The sequence below is a fragment of the Heptranchias perlo genome, chromosome 3, assembly GCF_035084215.1.
Source record: "Heptranchias perlo isolate sHepPer1 chromosome 3, sHepPer1.hap1, whole genome shotgun sequence".
NCBI classification, from domain to species: Eukaryota; Metazoa; Chordata; class Chondrichthyes; order Hexanchiformes; family Hexanchidae; genus Heptranchias; species Heptranchias perlo.
The window spans coordinates 38,696,121-38,722,247 of record NC_090327.1 but is presented as its reverse complement, the minus strand read 5'-3'; the positions used below and the strand labels follow the sequence as shown (position 1 = coordinate 38,722,247).

Sequence of the window (26,127 nt, the reverse complement as noted above, 5' to 3'; positions counted from 1 at the left end):
TCCATGAGCAGGAAGTACTTTGCCTTTTATGTGGAAGGGTTCAGTTGATGGTAAATGTCCAGTTTCCCTGTAAATATACAGGAGACCCAACCAACATCCGGTTGTATTGCAAACCCAATTTCCCATGGGTTTCGTCAGCTGCCCTTGGACTTGCTTGGGTCCTCTTCTCATCCATAGACTTATGCAGAGCCAGTGTCAGTGTCAAAGCTGCCCAATGAAAATACCTTGAACCTTAATTTGAGTTTAGAAGATTGAGGGGTGGCCTAATTGAGGTGTTTAAAATGATTAAGGGATTAGATACGATGAAACTATTATCTCCGTTGGGGGATTCCAGAACAAGGGGGCAGAAAAAATAAGAGCTAAGCCATTCAGGAGTGAAATCAGGAATCATTTTGTCATACAAAGGGTAGTGGAAATCATAGAAAGGTTACAGCATGGAGGGAGGCCGTTCGGGCCATCGAGTCCGGGCCGGCTCTATGCAAGAGCAATCCAGCTAGTCCCACTCCCCCGCCCTATCCCTGTAGCCCTGCAAATTTTTGCCTTTCAAGTACTTATTCAGTTCCCTTTTGAAGGCCATGATTGAATCTGCCTCCACCACCCCCTCAGCCAGTGCATTCCAGATCCTAACCACTCGCTGTGTAAAAAAGTTTTTCCTCATGTCACCTTTGGTTCTTTTGCCAATCACCTTAAATCTATGTCCTCTGGTTCTTGACCCTTCCACCGATGGGAACAGTTTCTCTCTACTCTGTCTAGACCTTTCATGATTTTGAATATCTCTATCAAATCTCCTCACAACCTTCTCTGTTCCAAGGAGAACAATCCCAGCTTCTCCAGGCCTATCCACATAAAGTCCCTCATCCCTGGAATCATTCTAGTAAATCTCTTCTGCACCCTCTCTATAAGGCCTTCACATCTTTCCTAAAGTTCTGGAAACTGGAACACTCTTCCCCCAAAATGCTTTGGATGCTGGGAGAATTGATATTTTCGTGTTTGAGATCAACAGTTTTTTGTTGGGTAAGGGTACCAAGGGATATGGAGCAACAGCAGGTAAATGGAGTTGAAGTACAGATCAACCATGATTTGATTTAATGATGGAACAGGCTGAAGGGACAGAGTGGCCTCCTCCTGTTCCTGTGTTCATACGTCTAATGATGTGCATTGAAACTGGGCCTTTGTATGCCCATTTGGGAGTATCTTGGGTCCACGAGGAGTCCCAGGGTTTCAGTATCGCAGTACTCTCCCATGATCTAGTAGCGAAGTAAAAATTCTGTTAGAAGCAAAGTACCTCTCTGACAATTCCTCAGTCACACAACAGAGGGCGCTTGAAGACCAGGCCAAACCCATGGCAGAGTGAACAGCAATTTAGTGCATTGGGAAGGCCTTGGGTCTTATTACAGAAACAGTACAGTTCACTTCTGTTTAAGGAAGCTCTTAAATTCCTTCCAAGGGACAGGATATGAAGGGGGAGGTTTTGGGGGAGTCCAGAATGATGTATGTAGTAGGAGGTTCAGAAATTGCATTAGGTCCAAGTGATCTCAGAAAACAGTGCAAAACTATGCAGTCTTATTAAAGGAACACCAAGGGCTTGTACAAACCTAATTTTTAGGCTGCCTGCAGCATTCATTGATGCAAGGAGATATAAAGGAAAATGAAAGGAATTGCATTTGTATAGGGCCTTTCACAATCTCAGGACGTCCCAAAGTGTAGTCATTGTTGTAATGTAGGGAAACGCAGCAGCCAATTTGCGCACAGCAAGCTCCCACAAACAATAATGAGATAATGACCGGGTATTTTGTTTTAGCAATGATAGTTGAGGGTTAAATATTGGCCAGGACACCGGGAAGAACTCCCCTGCTCTTCTTTGAAATAGTGCCATGTGATCTTTTACATCCACCTGAAAGGACGGACAGGAGTTGATTTAGCGTTTTGGCAAAAAGACAGCACCTCCAACAGTGCAACACTCCCTCAGTACTGCACTGGAATGCCATGGTGACTTGTACATCTCTGTGGAGAGGATCAGCAAGCAGCCTAGCCGTGCCCTCTTTGGATAGCTGCTAGGAGGTGAGAGGTTCTGCCTATTTTAGGTAGAATATCATCATTTACTTCTTCCTACAATCTTTGCTGCATGGTCCCTTCTCCCCACATCTTCCTGTTTGCCTTAGATTGCCAGTGGAGCAAAGTTGGGGGTGAAATAGGGGCAAAGAATGGAGACTTATGGCCGTTCCCTCTCACACGACTGCATTGCCCTTAAATATAATTCTATTACACTCCCCCATTTCTCGAAACTAAAAGACAATGCAGTGGGGGTTGGGTGAAATATATACCTTGATCTTCTGAAGTATTGCTGTCCAATATGACTGATCTGAAGGATATGCAAGGGGAAGCTGACTCCTCCATGCCCTCACCAACACTCATGCCTAATCTGAGGCTGCCAACAATACAACCACACTGACATGTCTTAGGTATGTCTAGGGTTATGGTAGTATAGTGGTCATGGCACTGGACACCATGGGTTCATGAGTTCAAATTCCACCTGAGCAAGTTATTCAATAAATCTGATAATTTGTGGCCTGGCACCAGGAGAAAATGACCATGAAAGCACACCAAACTTGCATGTGACCCCAGTCTCACACCGATGTGGAACATAGCAACAGGAGTAGGCCATTCAGCCCCTTGAGCCTGTACCGCCATTCAGTTAGACCATGGCTGATCTGTACCTTAGCTCCATCTACCCGCCTTTGTTCTGTTACTCTTGTCTAACAAATTTATCAATCTCAGTTTGGAAATTTTCAATTGACCTAGCCTCAGCAGCTTTTTGGAGGGGAGAGGGTTTCAGATTTCCACTACCCTTTGTGTGAAGAAGTGCTTTCTGACATCAACCCAGAACGGCTTAGCTCTAATTTTAAGACTATGCCCCCTTGTTCTGGACTCCGCATGTGGCTGGCTAGGTCACTTCCGGTGACCCAGCCAGCCACTCGGTTGTAAAAACAATCATTGAGCAGCCAGGGATGGACAATAAATGTGACCGTGCCAGTATCATCCACTTTACTGAGAACAAGTGTTACAATACAACCAACGCCTGCATGGGGGAACCATGGATAAGAAGCTGTACCCGATGGTGCGTCAGTTGCCAGAGGCCCGACGTACCATCTCCATCGGCTGCTCTTAAGTTAAATATTCAATCCAGAGTGCGATGTAAGAGTTTCGAGGTCTGTGACTTGGGTCTCGATGGATTTGTGCGCACGACGATGAGGTTGTGATTCACTTAATTCTCGCTCGCTTTCTCTCTCTTGCTGTGTTGCAGGTTTCGTGTCTCAACACCGTTTGGATTTCCAAGTCGAACGTGAAGCAGCGGCGTGGGCGGGCGGGCCGCTGCCAGCCCGGTTATGCCTACCACCTGTTCAGCAGGGAGAGGCTGGAGAAAATGGAAGACTTTCAGATCCCAGAAATCCTGCGCACCCCTCTGGAGAACATTGTGGTCCAGTCCAAGGTCCACATTCCCGACATTACGGTGTGTGTTGGTTTTATATCAGCATTTATTTTTTATTTTTCCAGATTTCCTCCCCATATAGAACCATAGAATTTTACAGCAATGAAGGAAGCCAATCAGCCTATCTCGCCTGTGCCGGATCTCTGAAAGAGCACTCCGCTTAGTCACATTGCCCTGCCCTTCCCCATTCAGCACATCGTCCCTGTGTTGACTCTCTGAAAGAGCTCTCCCCTCAGTCCAATCACTCTGTCCTTTCCACAAACCCTTTTAATTTTTTCTTTCAAACATTTATACACTTCCCTTTTGAAAACTATTATGGATTCTGCTCCCACCACTGTTCCAACAACCCTCTGAGTGACAAAAAAAATAATTCTCCTAATCTTTCCCTTTGTTCTTTTGGTGTTGATTTTAAATTTATGCCCTCTAGTTACCGACTCACTGACCAGTGGAAATAATTTTTCCTGCTAAAGCTGTAATAATATTGAGCAACTCTGTCAGACCTCCTATCAACCTTCTGTGTTCTAATGAACAGTCCCAGTGTGTCTAGTCTCTCCTCATAATTGAAGTCTTTCATCCCAGGTTTCATTCTGGTGAATCTCATCTGTACCATCTCCACGGTAAGCAGCCCAAAACTGGACACACCATATAAAAGCTTTGACCAAGCTTTTGGCCACCCCTCCCAATATCTCCATTTTTTTTGGGATATTTTTCTACGTTAACATGGCAACAAAGGACAGGAAAAGACCAGATGGTCCATTGAGCCTGTCCTACGCTGTCATGGTGTAACGTCTTAAGTTTAGATGGTTGAGGGATGATCTGATTGAGGTGTTTAAATTGATAAAAGCATTCTATGGAGTAGATACAGAGAAACTATTTCCTCTGATGGGGGAATCCAGAACAAGGGGCGCAATCTTAAAATTAGAGCTAGGCCAGGCCATTCAGGAGTGAAATCAGGAAGCATTTCTTTACCCAAAGGGTGGTGGTAATCTGGAACACACCCCCTCAAAAAGTTGTGGATGCTGGGGGTCAATTGAAATTTTCAAGACTGAGGTCGATAGATTTTTGTTAGGTAAGGGTATCAAGAAATATGGATCAAAGGCAGGTAAATGGAATTGGGGCACAGATCAGCCATAATGTATTTGAATAGCGGAATAGGCTCGAGGGGCTGAATGGCCTACTCCTGTTCCTATGTCTACACCTCATGACCCCCCCCCGCCAACACCACCAGCCACGCAATGTCCTCGGAGAGGCAGAAAACCAGGGGACAAAAATCTTAAACCAATTTAGGGCAAAAAGTCCCCTCCAACCCCCAAAGGTGATCAAGTTCCATAAGACTACAGTGACTGAGACACGTGCCCCAAGTCCCACTTACCTTCTATATGAGGTTACGTTGGTCACACTCAGGAACCTGTCCCCCTCCACTTTGAACACTTGCAGTGAATCCGCACTCAATGTTCGCATCGCCAGCTCATTCCAGAGGTCGACAACTCTCTGCGAGAAGGAGTACCTCCTAACTCTAACCTAATTTTATGTTTAAGTAACTTATACCCATGTCCCTGGTCCTCCCCAACCTATCTAGCATGAATAGCCGATCCACATGGACCAAATCGAATCCTTTCATTACTTTAAAAACCTCAGTCAAATCTCCTCAAGTCAGTGCTTTTCTGTGGTTAAAAATCCCCAGATCTCCCAGCCTATCATGGTAGCTGAGGGCATTTAAACTAGGTATCAACCCAGTGGCCCTCCAGTGTACCTTTTCCAGGGCCTCTGCATCACCCACCAAGCGAGGAGACCAACACTGGACAGAGTTTTCCAGATGAGGCCTAACCAAGGCCTTGTACGGAGGCAGTATAGTATTTCATGTTTTGCATTTAATCCTGATCCTGATCTTGAGTGGGAATTCTACCTGTTTTTCCAGTCCATAACCCAGGGGTGCCAAGATCAAATGTAGCAGCCCTAACCCTCCTACCCTGGCTCAGATCAGCTATTTCAGCACAGTCCCAGTGACCCTCCTGGCCTGCATGGCTGAGGTACTCACTCGAGGCAAATTTAAATGAAGCCTTTAATGTTTTCTTTTTCTCCCCCATCATTTTATTTTTCAGGCTTCAGATTTTCTTTCTAAAGCGATGAATAGTCCGGACCCTAAGGCTGTGAATGAGGCTGTGCAAATCCTACAGGAGATAGGTGAGTGCGAGGGGATTGGTAATTTGCCACTAGAGAAGGGTGTTGCGATATATCTTCAAAGGCTTGAAGGAAAGAACTCACATAAAGAGGCTTCTGCAGTGACCCTCAGTAGCTCAGTGAGTTTATCCAGTGAGATGTTGAGCCATACAGACTAAAAAGCTTTTAGGTTTGATTCCCATTCTGTGCTAAACTGGCTTCAACGGTAAAATTGATCCGGTTCTCACTAACAGCCCCCTCCCTGCTGGGTAACTATGCATGTGTGTCCAAGACAGGACTGTGATTTCCTAAACCATCCCCCACCCCCAGGGTAATAGAACTTTGACCCAGGAAGAATGAGTGAGATACTGCTGGTTTGTGATGAAGTAGCAGTAGTTGAGGATATGACAATTGGCCTCAGCACCACTGGGATTCAGCTCCTGTAAAATTAAATACTGGCACGAGGCAGCCCTTTCAGGAGTCTTCAAAATAAAGCCCTCCGCTGCTGTCTCCTTACAGTGAGTTGACTGAAATAGGGAACCTGGTGAGCGCTGGCTGGTTGTGCCACTGCGTTCTCCCAGAGCACATGCAGCTCACAATCAGCTCCCAGGGAGGTCCGAAGTCATGGGTCCCACCATTGCAATTAATGGAGCTGATCCCTGATGCTGTGTGGTCTTTTTCCTCCTGTTCTGTATCAGCACAACGTGCTCAGAAAGCACTCCTCGACTGCAGCTTAATTTTCATCTACAGGTTGACAAAACGTTTTTCTTGAGTTAATTGCTAAATGCAGTTGCGTTCCTGAGCTGTACTGAACCAAAAGACCAAGGTTCGATCCCTGGTTTGTACTGAGATAGCTGATCTCTGCCAGAACTGGGATGCTACAATTGGCCTCAGAGAAGGGGAAAAATCAACCAGATCTCCCCCTCCTGATCGGATGCCAGGTGAAGATAGGATAGGCTGGAAATTTCTTGTATGATGTAGGATCACGTAAGGAATGGCCACTTGCAAGACCGACACTTCTAGAAACAAACTCCAGTTGGTGAGGAGAACAGGGAAAATTCTAGGTGGGGTTTTCTTTTTTTGCTGCAAATGTAAGAGGCTGTGGTTGATTATAATCAGACCCCACACACCTCTGCATCATCTGGTTTTAGGTGTAGCACCAAGACAAATTGATGCATGAGGAGAATTCTCCAATATCTCTCCCCTTCCAACCCACCCCACTGCAGGAGTGCTCGATGAAGACGAATCTCTCACTTTGCTCGGGCAGCGTCTGGCCCACATCTCCACAGACCCGCGGCTGGCAAAGGCGATCATCATGGCCTCCATTTTCCGATGTCTGTACCCTGTACTGATGGTTGTCGCATGTCTGACTCGAGATCCATTTGTGAACAGTTTGCTGAACAGGGCTGAGGTTATGAAGGTATGGAGAGAGTGCAGGTAATTGTGCAAACATGTTTGGGTTTATTTCTTTTATTATTTTTTGTTCTCAGGATGTGAGATGCAGCCTATTTGGCGAATCGAAATGGAATCTAGGCTTTGAGCCTGGGTCAGAGGTGTGGTTTGGGGGCTGATTAAAGAGAGCCTTTCCTACTGGCTTTGCTCTCCATCTCTCCACACAACCCTGGCTGAGGTCAAGTGATCTCTTTAGCCCCTCCCCCCACATGCAGATCATTATTCCGTAGGATTAGATTTGTGTCTCGCCATTTCCCTAATTCTAATTTATAAAAAAAAGATTAAAGTATTCTAAGATTCACCAAAGGAATTTTTTTTGGGGGTGGAAGTGTTCTGATTCCAAAACAAACTCCACCTCCTTTAAGATCCTCCTTAAAACTTACCTCTTTGACCAAGCTTCTGGTCACGTAATGTCTTCTTTGGCTTGGTGTCAATTTTTGTATGCTTGTGCTCCTGTGAAGTGCCTTGGAACGCTTTCCTACACTAAAGGCGCTATATAATTGCAAGTTGTTGTAAAAAGCTAATGTTTTTGGCACTTAAGGGGTTAATGGTGCACAGAGACCCAGACATGTACTGGCGGCAGCAGCAGGGTTTCCCATCATTCTCTCATCTCCTGTCAATCATTCCTTTCTCATCAAGGCAGCCGTTTAATTTGGCTGCTCCTTGTTGCCAAATCAGGAAGAGACTCGCTGAGGTTTCATTGAATAAAAAATGAATCCGGTTATTTTTGGACTGCGGAGGAGGCTGTTACTTCACAAGCAAACGCTGACTTTTTGTGCAATACTAATGTTTAGAGCAAATATAAACCATTGCAATGTGTCAATGCAGGAAGAGGTGTGAAATTGCACCTGGGCTTTTGTAGCATCATAACTGGAACTATTCAAATCTCCCTGCTACTTTGTTCTACTGTGTAGACTTTTTTTTTCGTGTTTTGCTCCATTCGGGGTGGAGGGTGGGGGTGGGGGGTCGTGTGTGTGTGTGTGCGCTTCTGTGCGTGCGCGCGCTGTTGTGTGTGCGTGTGTATACAAAATGTATTTGCATGGATTGGTTCAGCACAGATCGAATATTCTCCCCCGCACTCTGCTAAATTCCCAAACTGCTTGGCTCGGGCACTGAGGGGCTGGCACCAGAAAAATTGGCCATTAGAGCCAGATTGTCCTAAATATCCAACTTGTTCCCTAATTTCCTTCAGGGAAGGGAATCCGCCATCCCTACCTGGCCTTGCCTACTCACTACTCAAGTGCCCTCTGAAGTGGCCTTGCAAGCCCTCCCAGTGACCTTGGAGTCTCTTCCTGATTTGGCAAAATGGAGCAGTCAAATTAACGGCTGCCTCCATTTTTTTTTCGGTCATGGGATGTGGCCGTCGTTGGCAAGGCCAGCATTTATTGCCCAACCCTAATTGCCCTTGAGAAGAAAGTGATGAGCCGCCTTCTTGAACTGCTGCAGTCCGTGTGGTGAAGGTTCTCCCACAATGCTGTTAGGTAGGGAGTTCCAGGGTTTTGACCCAGCGATGATGAAGGAACGGCGATATATTTCCAAGTCAGGATGGTGTGTGACTTGGAGGGGAACGTGCAGGTGGTGGTGTTCCCATGTGCCTGCTGCCCTTGTCCTTCTAGGTGGTAGAGGTCGCGGGTTTGGGAGGTGCTGTCGAAGAAGCCTTGGCGAGTTGCTGCAGTGCATCCTGTGGATGGTACACACAGCAGCCACGGTGCACCGGTGGTGAAGAGAGTGAATGTCTAGGGTGGTGGATGGGGTGCCAATCAAGCGGGCTGCTTTGTCCTGGATGGTGTCGAGCTTCTTGAGTGTTGTTGGAGCTGGACTCATCCAGGAAGTGGAGAGTGTTCCATCACACTCCTGACTTGTGCCTCATAGATAGTGGAAAGGCTTTGGGGAGTCAGGAGGTGAGTCACGCCGCAGAATACCCAGACCTCTGACCTGCTGTTGTAGCCACAGTATTTATGTGGCTGGTCCAGTTAAATTTCTGGTCAATGGTGACCCCCAGGATGTTGATCGTGGGGGATTCGGCAATGTTAATGCTGTAGAATGTCAAGGGGAGGTGGTTGGACTCTCTCTTGTTGGAGATGGTCATTGCCTGGCACTTGTCTGGTGTGAATGTTACTTGCCACTTACCAGCCCAAGCCTGGATGTTGTCCAGGTCTTGCTGCATCCGGGCACGGACTGCTTCATTATCTGAGGGGTTGCGAATGGAACTGAACACTGCAATCATCAGCAAACATCCCTGTTTCTGACCTTCTGATGGAGGGAAGGCCATTGCTGAAGCAGCTGATAGTGGTTGGGCCATCAACACTGCTCTGAGGAACTCCTGAGCAATGTCCTGCAGCTGAGGTGATTGGCCTCCAACAACCACTACCATCTTTGTGTTAGGTATGACTCCAGCCACTGGAAAATTTCCCTCTGACTCCCATTGACTTCAATTTTACTAGGGCTCCTTGGTGCCACACTCGGTCAAATGCTGCCTTGATGTCAAGGGCAATCACTCTCACCTCACCTCTGGAATTCAGCTCTTTTGTCCATCTTTGGACCAAGGCTGTAATGAGGTCTGGAGCCAGGTGGTCCTGGCGGAACCTAAACTGAACATCGTTGAGCAGGTTATTGGTGAGTAAGTGCCACTTGATAGCACTGTCGACGACATCGTCCATCACTTTGCTTATGATTGAGAGTAGACTGATGGGGCGGTAATTAGTCGGATCGGGTTTGTCCTGCTTTTTGTGGACAGGACATACCTGGGCAATTTTCCACCTAGTTGGGTTGATGCCAGTGTTGTAGCTGTACTGGAACAGCTTGGCTAGAGATGCGGCTAGTTCTGGAGCACAAGTCTTCAGTACTATAGCCAGGATGTTGTCGGGACCCATAGCCTTTGCTGTATCCTGTGCACTCAGCCGTTTCTTGATGTCACATGGAGTGAATCGAATTGACTGAAGACTGGCTTCTGTGATGGTGGGGATATCGGGAGGAGGCCGAGTTGGATCATCCACTCGGCACTTGTGGCTGAAGATGGTTGCAAACGCATCAACCTTAACTTTTGCACTCACGTGCTGGACTCTGCTGTCATTGAGGATGGGGATGTTCAGGGAGCCTCCTGCTCCCGTTAGTTGTTTAATTGTCTACCACCATTAACGACTGGATGTGGCAGGACCGCAGAGCTTTGATCTGATCTGTTGGTTGTGTAATCGCTTAGCTCTGTCTATAGCATGTAGCATGTTCCGCTGTTTAGCATATATGTAGTCCTATGTTGTAGCTTCACCAGGTTGGCACCTCATTTTTAGGTACGCCTGGCATGCTCTTCTACACTCCTCATTGAACCAGGGTTGATCCCCTGGCTTGTTGGTGATGGTAGAGTGAGGAATATGCCGGGCCACGAGGTTACCGATTGTGCTGGAATACAATTCTGCTGCTGCTGCTGATGGCCCACAGCGCCTCATGGATGCCCATTTTTGAGCTGCTAGATCTGTTCTGAATCTATCCCATTTAGTCGGTGATAGTGCCACACAACACGTTAGATGGTGTCCTCAGTGTGAAAACAGGACTTCGTCTCCACAAGGACTGTGCGGTGGTCACTCCTACCAATACTGTCGTGGACAGATGCATGTGCGACAGGTAGATTGGTGAGGACGAGGTCAAGTAAGTTTTTCCCTCGTGTTGGTTCGCTGACCACCTGCCGCAGGCTCAGTCCGGCAGCTATGTCCTTCAGGACTCGACCAGCTCGGTCAGTAGTGGTGCTACTGAGCCACTCTTGGTGATGGACATTGAAGTCCCTACCCAGAGCTACCCTTAGTGCTTCCTCTGAGGTGCCTAACATGGAGGAGGACTGATTCATCAGCTGAGCGAGGGTGGTAGGTGGTAATGAGCAGGAGGTTCCTTGCCCATGTTTGACCTGATGCCATGAGATTTCATGCGGCCCGGAGTCAATTTTGAGGACTCCCAGGGCCATTCCCTCCTGATTGTATACCACTGTACCGCCACTCTTGTGGGTCTGTTCTGCAGGTGGGACAGGACACACCCAGGGATGGTGATGGAAGAATCTGGGACGTTGGCTGAAAGGTAAGATTCTGTGAGTGTGGCTATGTCAGGCTGTTGCTTGACTAGTCTGTGGGACAGCTCTCCCAATTTTGGCACAAGACCCCAGATGTTAGTGAGGAGGACTTTGCAGGGTCGACTGGGCTTGGTTTGCTTTTGTTGTGTCTGGTGCCTAGTGATCCGTCCGGTTTTATTCTTGTTGTGACTTCCTGTAGCCAGATTGTACGACTGAGTGCCTTGCTTGGCCATTTTAGAGGAAGAGATGATTGACAGGAGACGAGAGGATGATGGGAAACCTGCACTGCCGCCAGTACATATTTGGGTCTCTGCACCGTTAATTCATCGTGTGCAAAAAGGGCAAGATTAGCTTTTTACAACAACAACTTGCATTCATATAGCACATTTAACGTAGGGAAACATCCAAAGGTGATTCACAGGAATGTAATCTGACAAAGAAGATATTAGGACAGGTGACTAAAAACTTGGTCTGAGGTGGTGCTGATTAGCGAAGGGCAAGAAATGCTGTTTGATCAAAACTGTCCACACCCCAAGAACAGCAAAATCAGTTGAATAAAGATCTAATATTTCCCCTTCTACCCCACAATGCGCTGATTTCCCGAGCTGAGCCTTTCCGAGGTATTTGATGTGATGCTCCCACTTGTTCCCCAAACTCTTAAGTTTCTAAACTCCTTGACTAAGCCATTGAGGTGGGGTTGGTTGGAGGTGCAGGAGGAGAAATGGAAGGAAGAGTCTTTGCAGGGGAGGGGGTTGTTGCACTCCTGCTTGTGGCTGGCTGTGGAGCCCATTGCCAGAGGGGACCCACACTGGATCAGGTCAGCTGTGTGTTCTGGCGAAACCTGTGCAGAGGGAATCGTCCTCAAATTCCAAACTCTGTATAGCCTATAAAAGTAGTGAATTGTATACAAGGTCTTTTTTGACCAGGGCTTAGGGCTTAAAGTGAACCCCCCCCCCCCCCCCATAAAATTTATTATCTAGAGGCTGGGGGCCTGCAGTAAATTAAGTTTAACCTTGAACATCTATCCCTGTCTATCGACTAGGCCTGCCCCCCTCCCCCCAGCCTTTGGTCGGTAAATGCCATTGTGGCACTGAACCGTACAGGAAGATCCCAGGCTCATTTCTTGCTCTGTGCTGAGTTAACTGGGGACACTAGTTATCTCCAACGTTGCTGGGATAGGGAGGGCAGGAAAAAAAAACAACTTCCGATCATTATCGGGTCACCCCATGGTGGCAAGTGTGGACATTGGATGAGGACAGGATCAGGATTGACTGTGATGCCCTTGTGGTCAAATAGGCTACAGCCGCTCACTATGCTCACACAGGAAGAACAGCCACTAGGGTGAGGTACCAGAAGGCAGCTATACTGCACCCAACCAAGAGTCAAGACCTTCAGGAGAGGAGGGGAAGAAAAATTGAGATTGGGAAAACAAAACAAAACCAAATGTTTCTGTTTTTAGTGTCAGTATTACTCTCACCTCTGAGTCAGAAGGTCGTAGGTACAAGCCCCACTTCAGGACTTGAGCACATAATTTAAACTGACACTTCAGTGCAGTACTGAGGGAGTGCTGCACTGTTGGAGGTGCCGTCTTTCAGAAGAGACATTAAACTGAGGCTCTTGATGCTTGTTCAGGTGGACGTTGAAGATCCCACGATATTTGAAGAAAGTTCTGGTGTCTTGGCCAACATTTCTCCCTTAACCAACACCACCAAAAACATTAGCAAAATACTGCAGATGCTGGAAATCTGAAATAAAAACAGAAAATGCTGGAAACACTCAGCAGGTCAGGCAACATCTGCAGAGAGAGAAATAGAGTTAACGTATTAGATCGATAATCTTTCATCTGATGTAGGACTGTGTAGCTGAAACATACACCTGCATGTTTTCTACACAGACGCTGCCTGACCTGCTGAGTGTTTCCAGTATTTTCAGTTTTTATTCCACCAAAAACATTAACTGGTCATTTGCCTCATTGCTGTTTGCGGGAGCTCGCTTTGTGCAAAATAGTTGCCGCATTTGCCTCTGTAACAGTGACTGCATTTCATTTATTCAAAATTTTTTTTAAAATAAAATATTCTTGGGATGTGAGCATCACTGACAAGGCTGGTATTTATTGCCCATCCCTAGTTGCCCTGAGATGGTGGTGGAGGGCCGCCTTCTTGAACCATTGGTAACAGTTTGATACAACTGAGTAACTTGCGAGGTCACTTCAGAGGACAGTTAAGAATCAACCACGCTGATGTGTGGCTGGAATCACATATAGGACAGACCTAAATTTTCCTCAGCTCCTCTCTGGTTCTTTTGCCAATTACCTTAAATCTGTTATCAAAATGCTTCATAATGTTGAACATCTCTATTAAATCTCCCCTTAAGCTTCTCTGCTCCAAGGAGAACAATCCCAGCTTTTCTAGTCTCTCCAAGATGCTGTACAAACCCACATTCTGTCTCTTCTTAAGGCTAAAGCACGCCTGAGTGGGGAGAGCCGAAGTGATCACATGGCGTTTATTAAAGCTGTTGAGGGCTGGAAGAAAGTGCTGCAGGAGCGGGACGCAGACTCCAAGAAGGAGTACCTGGAAGAGAACATGCTATACGCTCCGAGCCTCCGCTTCATTCATGGTAGGTTGGACAATCTGCAGTAACGAGGCTAGTGTTAGAGAAACTGAGAACGCTGGAGTGTGTGCTGGGATTAGAGGAACCGAGCTCGCTGGAGTGTGTGCTGGGATTAGAGGAAACGAGCTCGGTGCAGTGTGTGCTGGGATTAGAGGAACCGAGCTCGCTGGAGTGTGTGCTGGGATTAGAGGAACCGAGCTCGCTGGAGTGTGTGCTGGGATTAGAGGAACTGAGCTCGCTGGAGTGTGTGCTGGGGTTAGAGGAACTGAGCTCGCTGGAGTGTGTGCTAGGATTAGAGGAACTGAGCTCGCTGGAGTGTGTGCTGGGATTAGAGGAACCATACTCGCTGGAGTGTGTGCTGGGATTAGAGGAACCGAGCTCGCTGGAGTGTGTGTTGGGATTAGAGGAACCGAGCTCGCTGGAGTGTGTGCTGGGATTAGAGGAAACGAGCTCGGTGTAGTGTGTGCTGGGATTAGAGGAACCGAGCTCGCTGGAGTGTGTGCTGGGATTAGAGGAACTGAGCTCGCTGGAGTGTGTGCTGGGGTTAGAGGAACTGAGCTCGCTGGAGTGTGTGCTGGGATTAGAGGAACCGAGCTCGCTGGAGTGTGTGCTGGGATTAGAGGAAACGGGCTCGCTGGAGTGTGTGCTGGGATTAGAGGAACCGAGCTCGCTGGAGTGTGTGCAGGGATTAGAGGAAACGAGCTCGCTGGAGTGTGTGCTGGGATTAGAGGAACCGAGCTCGCTGGAGTGTGTGCTGGGGTTAGAGGAACTGAGCTCGCTGGAGTGTGTGCTGGGGTTAGAGGAACTGAGCTCGCTGGAGTGTGTGCTGGGGTTAGAGGAACTGAGCTCGCTGGAGTGTGTGCTGGGATTAGAGGAACTGAGCTCGCTGGAGTGTGTGCTGGGGTTAGAGGAAACGAGCTCGCTGGAGTGTGTGCTGGGATTAGTGGAAACGAGCTCGCTGGAGTGTGTGCTGGGGTTAGAGGAACTGAGCTCGCTGGAGTGTGTGCAGGGATTAGAGGAACCAAACTCGCTGGAGTGTGTGCAGGGATTAGAGGAACTGAGCTCACTGGAGTGTGTGCTGGGGTTAGAGGAACTGAGCTCGCTGGAGTGTGTGCAGTGATTAGAGGAACCAAACTCGCTGGAGTGTGTGCTGGGATTAGAGGAACCGAGCTCGCTGGAGTGTGTGCTGGGATTAGAGGAACCATACTCGCAGGAGTGTGTGCTGGGATTAGAGGAACCGAGCTCGCTGGAGTGTGTGCTGGGATTAGAGGAACCATACTCGCAGGAGTGTGTGCTGGGATTAGAGGAACCGAGCTCGCTGGAGTGTGTGCTGGGATTAGAGGAACTGAGCTCGCTGGAGTGTGTGCTGGGGTTAGAGGAACTGAGCTCGCTGGAGTGTGTGCTGGGATTAGAGGAACCGAGCTCGCTGGAGTGTGTGCTGGGATTAGAGGAAACGAGCTCGCTGGAGTGTGTGCTGGGATTAGAGGAACCGAGCTCGCTGGAGTGTGTGCAGGGATTAGAGGAAACGAGCTCGCTGGAGTGTGTGCTGGGATTAGAGGAACCGAGCTCGCTGGAGTGTGTGCTGGGGTTAGAGGAACTGAGCTCGCTGGAGTGTGTGCTGGGGTTAGAGGAACTGAGCTCGCTGGAGTGTGTGCTGGGGTTAGAGGAACTGAGCTCGCTGGAGTGTGTGCTGGGATTAGAGGAACTGAGCTCGCTGGAGTGTGCGCTGGGGTTAGAGGAAACAAGCTCGCTGGAGTGTGTGCTGGGATTAGTGGAAACGAGCTCGCTGGAGTGTGTGCTGGGGTTAGAGGAACTGAGCTCGCTGGAGTGTGTGCAGGGATTAGAGGAACCAAACTTGCTGGAGTGTGTGCAGGGATTAGAGGAACTGAGCTCACTGGAGTGTGTGCTGGGGTTAGAGGAACTGAGCTCGCTGGAGTGTGTGCAGTGATTAGAGGAACCAAACTCGCTGGAGTGTGTGCTGGGATTAGAGGAACCGAGCTCGCTGGAGTGTGTGCTGGGATTAGAGGAACCATACTCGCTGGAGTGTGTGCTGGGATTAGAGGAACCGAGCTCGCTGGAGTGTGTGCTGGGATTAGAGGAAATGAGCTCGCTGGAGTGTGAGTTGAGGTTAGAGGAAACGAGCTCGCTGGAGTGTGTGCTGGGGTTAGAGGAACTGAGCTCGCTGGAGTGTGTGCAGGGATTAGAGCAAACGAGCTCGCTGGAGTGTGTGCTGGGGTTAGAGGAAACGAGCTCGCTGGAGTGTGTGCTGGGATTAGAGGAACTGAGCTCGCTGGAGTGTGTGCTGGGGTTAGAGGAACTGAGCTTGCTGGAGTGTGTGCAGGGATTAGAGGAACCAAACTCGCTGGAGTGTGTGCAGGGATTAGAGGAACTGAGCTCGCTGGAGTGTGTGCTGGGGTTAGAGGAACTGAGCTCGCTGGAGTGTGTGCAGGGATTAGAGGAACCAAACTCGCTGGAGTGTGTGCTGGGATTAGAGGAACTGAGCTCGCTGGAGTGTGCGCAGGGATTAGAGGAACTGAGCTCGCTGGAGTGTGTGCTGGGGTTAGAGGAACTGAGCTCGCTGGAGTGTGTGCTGGGATTAGAGGAAACGGGCTCGCTGGAGTGTGTGCTGGGATTAGAGGAACCGAGCTCGCTGGAGTGTGTGCTGGGATTAGAGGAAACGAGCTCGCTGGAATGTGTGCTGGGATTAGAGGAAACGGGCTCGCTGGAGTGTGTGCTGGGATTTGAGGAACCGAGCTCGCTGGAGTGTGTGCTGGGATTAGAGGAACCGAGCTCGCTGGAGTGTGTGCTGGGGTTCGAGGAAACGGGCTCGCTGGAGTGTGTGCTTCAGCCGACCATTTATGGGCTTTCCATTCCTACCCTGTCTGCTCTTTTTGGAACAGCTTTTACTCGACCCCACCCCACCAGCCCTTCCCTTTGTCAAAAGTTCTGGGATACTGGCTGCCTTCTAATCTCTTTCCCAAGTGGCCATTCCTCAAATGCGAGCCTAGACAGAGTGTCGGCAGGACATTCAACTATGGAGGGTATCACAGCTCAACAGGCCTGTGTGTGTGAGACACGCACACACTTCCTTTCCAGCATCGATCGGGATCGGGGGTCATGGTTGATTTTTTTTTGTGCCCCTCTCATTGCAGGAGTGCCGACAGCTCTTGTCTGTACAGACACCAGGGCACTGATGTATTAAGTTTAACTGAACACTGCATCAAGCTATGTCAGATTTAAACTGGTGAAAGGGGAGTATAGAACCATCTCTGTTCAGTGGCCTTTTTTTTCTCTATTCTTTGTTTTATTCTCCTCTAAACCCATTAAGGTCTTGGATGTAAACCACTCATGATGGATTAACTGATGCATGACATTCCATTACTTCCTCCTTGTGTTGGACGAGTAACTGTTCCAGTTCCAGAGTCTCTAGGCTTAATTTGAACTTTAGTTTTGGTCTTGTCTCTGGACCTTCCATTCTAGTTTATTTTATATATAATCTTCAGAACAAATTTATTTGTCCGATTTTAGTTTTTTTCCGCGGGGTGAAATTGTCAAACTTTTTGAGTTTTTTTCTTAGTTCTGGTCTTTTTAGGATTTCTCTTCCTTGCAAAATTCATGTTTTAATTTTTAAAGAAACTGCCCTAATTTTTGCACAACTCAAGAACATGGAACACGTTGAGAAATAATAAACTGCGTCTCGAAGCACAACTGGATCTTGCTTCGTCTGTTTCAATTTCTAAAGTCTTCCAAAAGTTGTAAACTACTGACTGGTACAGAGTGCTCATTAGACTTCATTTGGAGCACTGTCCTAAGGTTCAGTTGCACCTTAGTGTGGGGATACTGGTCTTGGAGAAAGTCCAGCAATATCTCACCAGGGATGAAGATACTGAGCTACGATGCCTGAATAGGTAAAGTTGGGGAAAGAGGTGTTTAAAATAATGACAGGACAATTTGCACAGGATAAATGGGGAATCCAGAGCAATGGAGACATTATCTTAGAATTTGACCTGAACTGCCTGAAAGGAGAGTTGTGAGAATTTGGAATACACGGCCCCAGAAGGCCATGGATGCAAAATTAATTGGGGCTTCAAAGAGAGATGAACTTGGAACTAAAGGTATTAAAGGGTGTAGTGAAGAGAGGAGTATGGGGTTAAAAAGATAGAAGGTTTTTTTTCATTCATTCATTCATGGGATGTGAACGTTGCTGGCGAGGCCGGCATTTATTGCCCATCCCTAATTGCCCTTGAGAAGGTGGTGGTGAGTCGCCTTCTTGAACTGCTGCAGTCCGTGTGGTGAAGGTTCTCCCACAGTACTGTTAGGAAGGGAGTTCCAGGATTTTGACCCAGCGACAATGAAGGAACAGCGATACATTTCCAAGTCGGGATGGTGTGTGACTTGGAGGGGAATGTGCAGGTGGTGTTGTTCCCATGTACCTACTGCTCTAGTCCTTCCAGGTGGTAGAGGTCACGGGTTTGGGAGGTGCTGTCGAAGAAGCCTTGGCGAGTTGCTGCAGTGCATCCTGTGGATGGTACACACTGCAGCCACTGGGCGCCGGTGGTAAAGGGAGTGAATATTTAGGGTGGTGGATGGGGTGCCAATCAAGCGGGCTGCTTTGTCCTGGATGGTGTCGAGCATCTTGAGTGTTGTTGGAGCTGCACTCATCCAGGCAAGTGGAGAGTATTCCATCACACTCCTGACTTGTGCCTTGTAGATGGTGGAAAGGCTTTGGGGAGTCAGGAGGTGAGTCACTCGCTGCAGGATACCCAGCCTCTGACCTGCTCTTGTAGCCACAGTATTTATATGGCTGGTCCAGTTAAGTTTCTGGTCAGTGGTGACCCCCAGGTTGTTGATGGTGGGGGATTTGGCGATGGTAATGCCATTGAATGTTAGAGGGAGGTGGTTAGATTCACTCTTGTTAGAGATGGTCATTGCCTGGCACTTGTCTGGTGCGAATGTTACTTGCCACTTATGAGCCCATGCCTGGATGTTGTTCAGGTCTTGCTGCATGCGGGCTCAGACTGCTTCATTATCTGAGGGGTTGCAAATGGAACTGAACACTGTGCAATCATCAGCGCACATCCCCATTTCTGACCTTATGATGGAGAGAAGGTCATTGATGAAGCAGCTGAAGATGGTTGGGCCTACGACACTGCCTTGAGGAACTCCTGCAGCAATATGCTGGGGCTGAGATGATTGGCCTCCAACAACCACTACCATCTTCCTTTGTGCTAGGTATGACTCCAGCCACTGGAGAGTTTTCCCCAAGCGGAGAGTATTCCATCACCCTCCTGACTTGTGCCTTGTAGGTGGTGGATAGGCTTTGGGGGGTCAGGAGGTGAGTCACTCGCCGCAGAATACCCAGCCTCTGACCTGCTCTTGTAGCCACAGTATTTATGTGGCTGGTCCAGTTAAGTTTCCGGTCAATGGTTACTACAGCTGCCTGCATGGACCCAATGGCTGACCCCCCTTCCTATGTTTAGGTTAGTAGTAATAATTTGGCTTTTATTTTCATCGTGTCTCTTTATCTCATTCTTAGTTTTAATCTTTGTAACAAGTTTAGTTCAGATTTTAATTCTGCGATGTTAATACAGTAATTCGATTATTTTCTTCTCATTTTAGTCGACTAACCTGATCCTGTTTGTGCTCTGGTCCAGGATTGATTCTGCAATTTTCCGAAAATGTTTACAATGCCTTCCTGGTGTCGAATCCTTCGGACTGCGCACGCTCCTACTCCTTGTGTAACCAGTACAGCGGGGAGGAGGAGCTGATTAAAGGGGTGCTGCTGGCTGGCCTGTACCCCAACTTCATCCAGGTGAGAGTAGGAGGAGTGACGGGAACCCAAAGAGATGTGTTTTAGAGAACTTTTAAAGGAGGAGAGGTTTAGGGAAGGAATTCTGGACAGTACTTAAATAGCTGAAGGCTGTGCCACCAACTGTGGGTTGAAGAGTGGGCAGGGATTTGCAGAATGGAGGGGGCATAGGTTTGGGGGAGATTAGAGATAGGCTGGGGCAAGGCCATGGAGAGACTTGTGCATGAGGATAAGGGGTTCAAATTTAATGAATTGGGGGATGAGATCAATGTAGGCCAAGGAGGGTAGGAACGATGGTGTGAGCGAGCAGGATACATGCAGCAGACTTTTGGACAAGCTGCAGTGTGTGGAGAATGGGAGGCCAACAAGGAGAGTGTTCAAGTAGTGGAGCCTGGAAGTGATGGAGGCAAGTATAAATATTTAAGCAGTGGAAGGGGTAACGTTACCGTGGAGGAAGTGATCAGCCTTGGTGATGGGGAGGATGCGGGGTTTGAAACTCGGCTCAAGGTCGAAGATTGTGAGCCGTCTGGTTCAGTGTGTGTGGTTGGGGAGGAGGGTGGAGTTATTGACAAGGGAGCAAAGTTTATAGCTGTGGCAAAAAGGGAGTGGCTTTGCTCCTTCTGATGTTGAGCTGGACGAAGTTGTATCTCATCCAAGACTTGAAGCCAGATGCAGTTTTTTTTATATTCGTTCATGGCATGTGGGTGTGGCTGGCAAGGCCAGTATTTATTGCCCATCCCTAATTGCCCTTGAGAAGGTGGTGGTGAGCTGCCGCATTGAACCGCTGCAGTCCATGTGGTGAAGGTTCTCCCACAGTGCTGTTGGTTGGGAGTTCCAGGATTTTGACCCAGCGACGATGAAGGAACGGCGATGTGTTTCCAAGTCGAGATGGTGTGTGACTTGGAGGGGAACGTGCAGGTGGTGTTGTTCCCATGTGCCTGCTGCCCTTGTCCTTCTAGGTGGTAGAGGTTGCGGGTTTGGGAGGTGCTGTAGAAGAAGCATTGGCGAGTTGCTGCAGTGCATCCTGTGGATGGTTCACACAGCAGCCACAGTATGCCGGTGGTGAAGGGAGTGAATGTTTAGGGTGGCGGATGGGGTGCCAATCAAGCGGCTGCTTTGTCCTGGATGGTGTCGAGCTTCTTGTGTTGTTGGAGTTGCACTCATCCAGGCAAGTGGAGAGTATTCCATCACACTCCTGACCTGTACCTTGTAGATGGTGGAAAAGCTTTGGGGAGTCAGGAGGTGAGTCACTTGCCGCAGAATACCCAGCCCATGACCTGCTCTTGTAGCCACAGTATTTATATGGCTGGTCCAGTTAAGTTTCTGGTCAATGGTGACCCCCATGATGTTGATGGTGGGGGATTCGATGATGGTAATGGTATTGAATGTCAAGGGGAGCTGGTTAGACTCTCTCTTGTTGGAGGAGGTCATTGCCTGGCACTTGTCTGGTGCGAATGTTACTTGCCACTTATCAGCCCAATCCTGGATGCTGTTCAGGTCTTGCTGCATGCGGGCACGGACTGCTTCATTACCTGAGGGGTTGCGAATGGAACTGAACACTGCAATCATCAGCGAACATCCCCATTTCTGACCTTATGATGGAGGGAAGGTCATTGATGAAGCAGCTGAAGATGGTTGGGCCTAGGATGCTGCCCTGAGGAACTCCTGCAGCAATGCCCTGGGGCTGACTTGATTGGCCTCCAACAACCACTACCATCTTCCTTTGTGCTAGGTATGACTCCAGCCACTGGAGAGATTTCCCCCTGATTCCCATTGACTTCAGTTTTACTAGGGCTCCTTGATGTCAAGGGCAGTCACTCTCACCTTACCTCTGGAATTCAGCTCTTTTGTCCATGTTTGGACCAAGGCTGTAATGAGGTCTGGAGCCGAGTGGTTCTGGCGGAACCCAAACTGAGCATCAGTGAGTAGGTCATTGGTGAGTCAGTGCCGCTTGATAGCACTGTCGATAACACCTTCCATCACTTTGCTGATGATTGAGAGTAGACTGATGGGGCGGTAATTGGCCGGATTGGTTTTGTCCTGCTTTTTGTGGACAGAATATACCTGGGCAATTTTCCACATTGCCGGGTGGATGCCAGTGTTGTAGCTGTACTGGAACAGTTTGGCTAGAGGCACGGCTAGTTCTGGAGCACAAGTCTTCAGCACTACAACCAGGATGTTGTCGAGGCCCATAGCCTTTTCTGTATCCAGTGCACTCAGCCGTTTCTTGATATCACGTGAAGTGAATCGAATTGGCTGAAGACAGGCTTCTGTGATGGTGGGGATATCAGGAGGCGGCCAAGATAGATCATCCACTCGGCACTTCTGGCTGAAGATGGTTGCAAATGCTTCAGCCTTGTCTTTTGCACTCACGTGCTGGACTCTACCATCATTGAGGATGGGGATGTTTACAGAGCCTCCTCCTCCCGTTAGTTGTTTAATTGACCACCACCATTCACGACTGGATGTGGCAGGACTGCAGAGCTTTGATCTGATCCGTCGGTTGTGGAATCGCTTAGTTCTGTCTATAGCATGTTGCTTCTGCTGTTTAGCATGCATATAGTCCTGCGTTGTAGCTACACCAGGTTGGCACCTCATTTTTAGGTACGATTGGTGCTGCTCCTGGCATGCTCTTCTACACTCCTCATTGAACCAGGGTTGATCCCCTGGCTTGTTGGTAATGGTAGTGTGAGGTATATGCTGGGCCAGGAGGTTACAGATTGTGCTGGAATATAATTCTGCTGCTGCTGATGGCCCACAGCTTCTCATGGATGCCCAGTTTTGAGCTGCTAGATCTGCTCTGAATCCATCCCATTTAGCAAGGTGATGCTGCCACACAACACGTTGGATGGTGTCCTCAGTGCGAAGACGGGACTTCGTCTCCACAAGGACTGTGTGTTGGTCACTCCTACCAATACTGTCATGGACATATGCATCTGCGACAGGTAGATCGGTGAGGACGAGGTCAAGTAGGTTTTTCCCTTGTTTTGGTTCGCTCACCACCTGCCGCAGGTCCAGTCTGGCAGCTATGTCCTTCAGTAGTGGTGCTACCGAGCCACTCTTGGTGATGGACATTGAAGTCCTCCATCAGAGTACATTCTGTGCCCTTGCTACCCTCATTGCTTCCTCCAAGTGATGCTCAACATGGAGGAGGACTGATTCATCAGCTGAGGGAAGGCGGTAGGTGGTAATCAGCAGGAGGTTTCCTTGCCCATGTTTGACCTGATGCCATGAAATTTCATGGGGTCCAGACCCCATGTTGAGGACTCCCAGGACCACTCTCTCCTGACTGTATATCACTGTACCACCACCTCTGGTGGGTCTGTCCTGCCAGTGGGACAGGACATACCCAGGGATGGTGATGGAAGAGTCTGGGACATTGGCTGAAAGGTATGATTCTGTGAGTATGGCTATGTCGGGCTGTTGCTTGACTTGTCTGTGAGACAGCCCCCCAATTTTGGCACAAGTCCCCAAATGTTAGTGAGGAGGATTTTGCAGGGTCAACTGGGCTTGGTTTGCCTTTGTCGTGTCCGGTGGCTAGTGGTCCGATGCCGGGTAGTCCGTCCGTTTTATTCTTATTGTGACTTTCTGTAGCGAGATTGTACAACTGACTGGCTTGCTCGGCCATTTCAGAGGGCGATTACGAATCAACCACATTGCTGTGGGTCTGGAGTCACATATAGGCCAGACCGGGTAAGGGTGGCAGGTTTCCTTCCCTAAAGGGCATTCGTGAACCAGATGGGTTTTTACAACAATCCGGTAGTTTCATGGCCACCATTACTGATACTAGTTTTTTTATTCCAGTTTTTATTTAATTAATTGAATTTAAATTCCCCAGCTGCTGTGGCAGAATTTGAGCTCATGACTCCGGATTATTAGTCCAGGCCTGTGGATTACTAGTCAAGTAACATAACCACTATGCTACTGTACCCGTAGCATTTGGCGTATTTAGGTTCACTGGCCCACAGAACCTCCCTTAATGGCTGTGTGGTGCACTGCAGACTGGGAAAGTTCAGTCAGTGCTGAGTTCGTGACCCTGGGTTATGGAGGAAGGAAATTAGTCTGGATTCCTTCCTCTGATCTTCAGTTACACTACATTGAGGATAGTTTCAGGCTTGGATGTGATGTTTGGTTTGGGGAGGAGAGAGACTGATATCAGTATGGATTAGGGGGAAAACAACGCAGATTCACCAGAATGATACCAGGGCTTAAAGGGTTAATTTATGAGGATGGGTTGCATAAATTTAAGTATAGAAGATGGAGGGGTGATCTAACTGAGGTGTTTAAAATGATAAAGGTATTCGATAGAGTAGGTGCAGAGAAACAATTTCCTCTGGTGGGAGAATCAAGAACGAGGGGCCATGATCTTAAAATTAGTGCTGAGTCATTCAGGAGTGAAATCAGGAAGCACTTTTTCCACACAGAGGGAACTGGAAATCTGGAACTCTCCCCTGAAGGTTGCGGATGCTGGGACAACTGAAATTTTTAAGACTGAGATCGATAAATTTTTGTTAGGCAACGGTATCAAGGAATATGGAGCAAAGATGGGTAAATGGAGTTGAGGTGCAGATCGGCCATGATCTAATTGAATGGTGCAACCGGCTCAAAGGGCTGAATGACCTCCTCCTGTTCCTATGATATGGACACCAGGCTGGCTACCCTGTTTAAAAAGCCTGTTTCTTTTTCTCCTGTTTGCTTTATAGCTGAGACATGGGAAAGTCACCAAAGAGGGAAAGTTCAAGCCCAACAGCTTAGTCTACCGAACCAAGACTGGCCAAGTATTGCTGCACAGGTCTACTGTTAACAGGCAAGTTATGGTGTGTGCACGTGGGGTGGGGGGAAGAGAGAAGAGAAGAGGGTTTATAACGCATACTTGAAGATATCTCGCGGCACTCCGCACTGAGTCGGATGCGATGTTTTATCACAGCATGGGTGTTACATTATGTAATGCATGTTATTGGAAAACTAGTTTCATTTCCCCCATTTAACAAAGTCCTCAATGTCAACAGTACTGAGCAGTGGGACTGGCACTGGTGACCGTCACTGTCCCCCCACCACCCCTCAGACAGGTCCGTGAAGGCGGCTGGTGAATGGAATTACATGACCTGAAAAATAAATAACTCTCTAGATTTGCTCAGTTGGTATCGATGGCGCCTCCGAGTCAGAAAGCTCAAAGGAAATGGCCACGGTAGAGTAGTAATTGCTGGATCAGTAATCCAGAGGCCTGAACCAATAATTCAGAGAACACGGGTTCTAATCCCACCACAGCAGTTTGAGAAATCGAATTCAGTTTTAAAAATCTGGGAATAAAAAGCTGGTATTAGTAAAAGTGACCATGAAGCTGTCGAATTGTTATAAAATGTCCTTTCGGGAAGGAAGCCTGCCTAGCCTTTCTGTCCCCAGTCCCATATCAACCCGGTTGACTCATAACTGCCCTCTGAAGTGGCCTGGCAAGTCACTCAGTTGTACAAACTGCTATAAAAAGGCCCGTCACCACTTTCTGAACGGCAACTATGGATGGGTAATAAATGTCAACCTTGCCAGTGACTCCTTCATGCCGAGAATAAATAATACAAAAAAATATAGCCTGATGGTCCCTATACAGTACTGAGGGAGTATTGTCAGAGATACCATCGTTCAAATTAGACACTAAACTAAAGCTCCATCCATCTGCTCAGAAGGATGTTAAAGATCCAATATCACGATTTGAAGAGGAGCAGGGAGTTCTCTCCTGCCCCCTTCCCAGAACCTCATCCCAATGTCAGGGATAGTTGGAAAGCTTGTGAGCAGTATTCCCCCCTCTCTGCTAACACAGTTTGTTATCCACTCTCAGGAATGAGGAATCTTTTAAGAGCCGCTGGCTGACCTACTTCACGGCGGTGAAATCCAATGGGAATGTTTTTGTCCGTGACTCCTCCATGGTCCATCCACTGGCCCTGCTGATGCTCCCGGATTGTGACATCCATATCAAGGGTAAGTGCTGCGGGGGACCCTTTTTTAATCTTGCATTTTCGGTAAAGTTATACAGGATGTGGCTGGAGGCTGTAAACAGAGACTCTCCAGGCTGCTGGCAGGTGAATGCAGCAGATTCGATCAGCCGAGGACCTGCCGTGGCCTCAAAGGACAAAACTTCCATGCTTAGGTGTAATTTATTAAATTTTTGTTATAATTTTAGAAGCGATTCCTGCAAAGCAGACGTACGCTGGGTTCTTTGATCTCAGAGCAAGAAAGCGCAGTGTCCGGTGTAGTATGGAGACATAGAGCAACTCTCGAATTCAATTCCTGGTCTGTGCCAAGTTGACTGATCTCAGCCTGGGGCACATGAGAGGGGCTCTAATTGGCCTCAGTGCCCCTAGGCCAGGGAGAGGAAAAGCTAAGCAAGGTTCCTGCTCCTGATCACGGTCCACTGAGAGTGGGTGAGGACAAGATCAGGCTTGGCTATGCTGCCGCACAGCCAAATATTGACAACACCAACTTGTATTTATCCAGCGCCTTTAATGTAAAAAAAACGGCCCAAGGCGCTTCACAGGGACTTAATCAGACAAAAATGGA

General features: G+C 48.3%; 1 protein-coding gene across 1 annotated transcript in view; it reads left to right on the top strand.

Moving 5' to 3' along the window:
* dhx30 (DEAH (Asp-Glu-Ala-His) box helicase 30) overlaps positions 1–26,127 on the top strand; it is a 62,318-nt gene that overhangs the window by 26,408 nt on the left and 9,783 nt on the right. Inside the window, exons 12-18 of the mRNA XM_067979025.1 lie at positions 3,305–3,511; positions 5,593–5,674; positions 6,877–7,070; positions 13,613–13,772; positions 19,421–19,578; positions 24,279–24,382; positions 25,409–25,548. Coding sequence (XP_067835126.1) covers positions 3,305–3,511; positions 5,593–5,674; positions 6,877–7,070; positions 13,613–13,772; positions 19,421–19,578; positions 24,279–24,382; positions 25,409–25,548 — 1,045 coding nt within the window. The remainder of the gene's footprint in view (positions 1–3,304; positions 3,512–5,592; positions 5,675–6,876; positions 7,071–13,612; positions 13,773–19,420; positions 19,579–24,278; positions 24,383–25,408; positions 25,549–26,127) is intronic.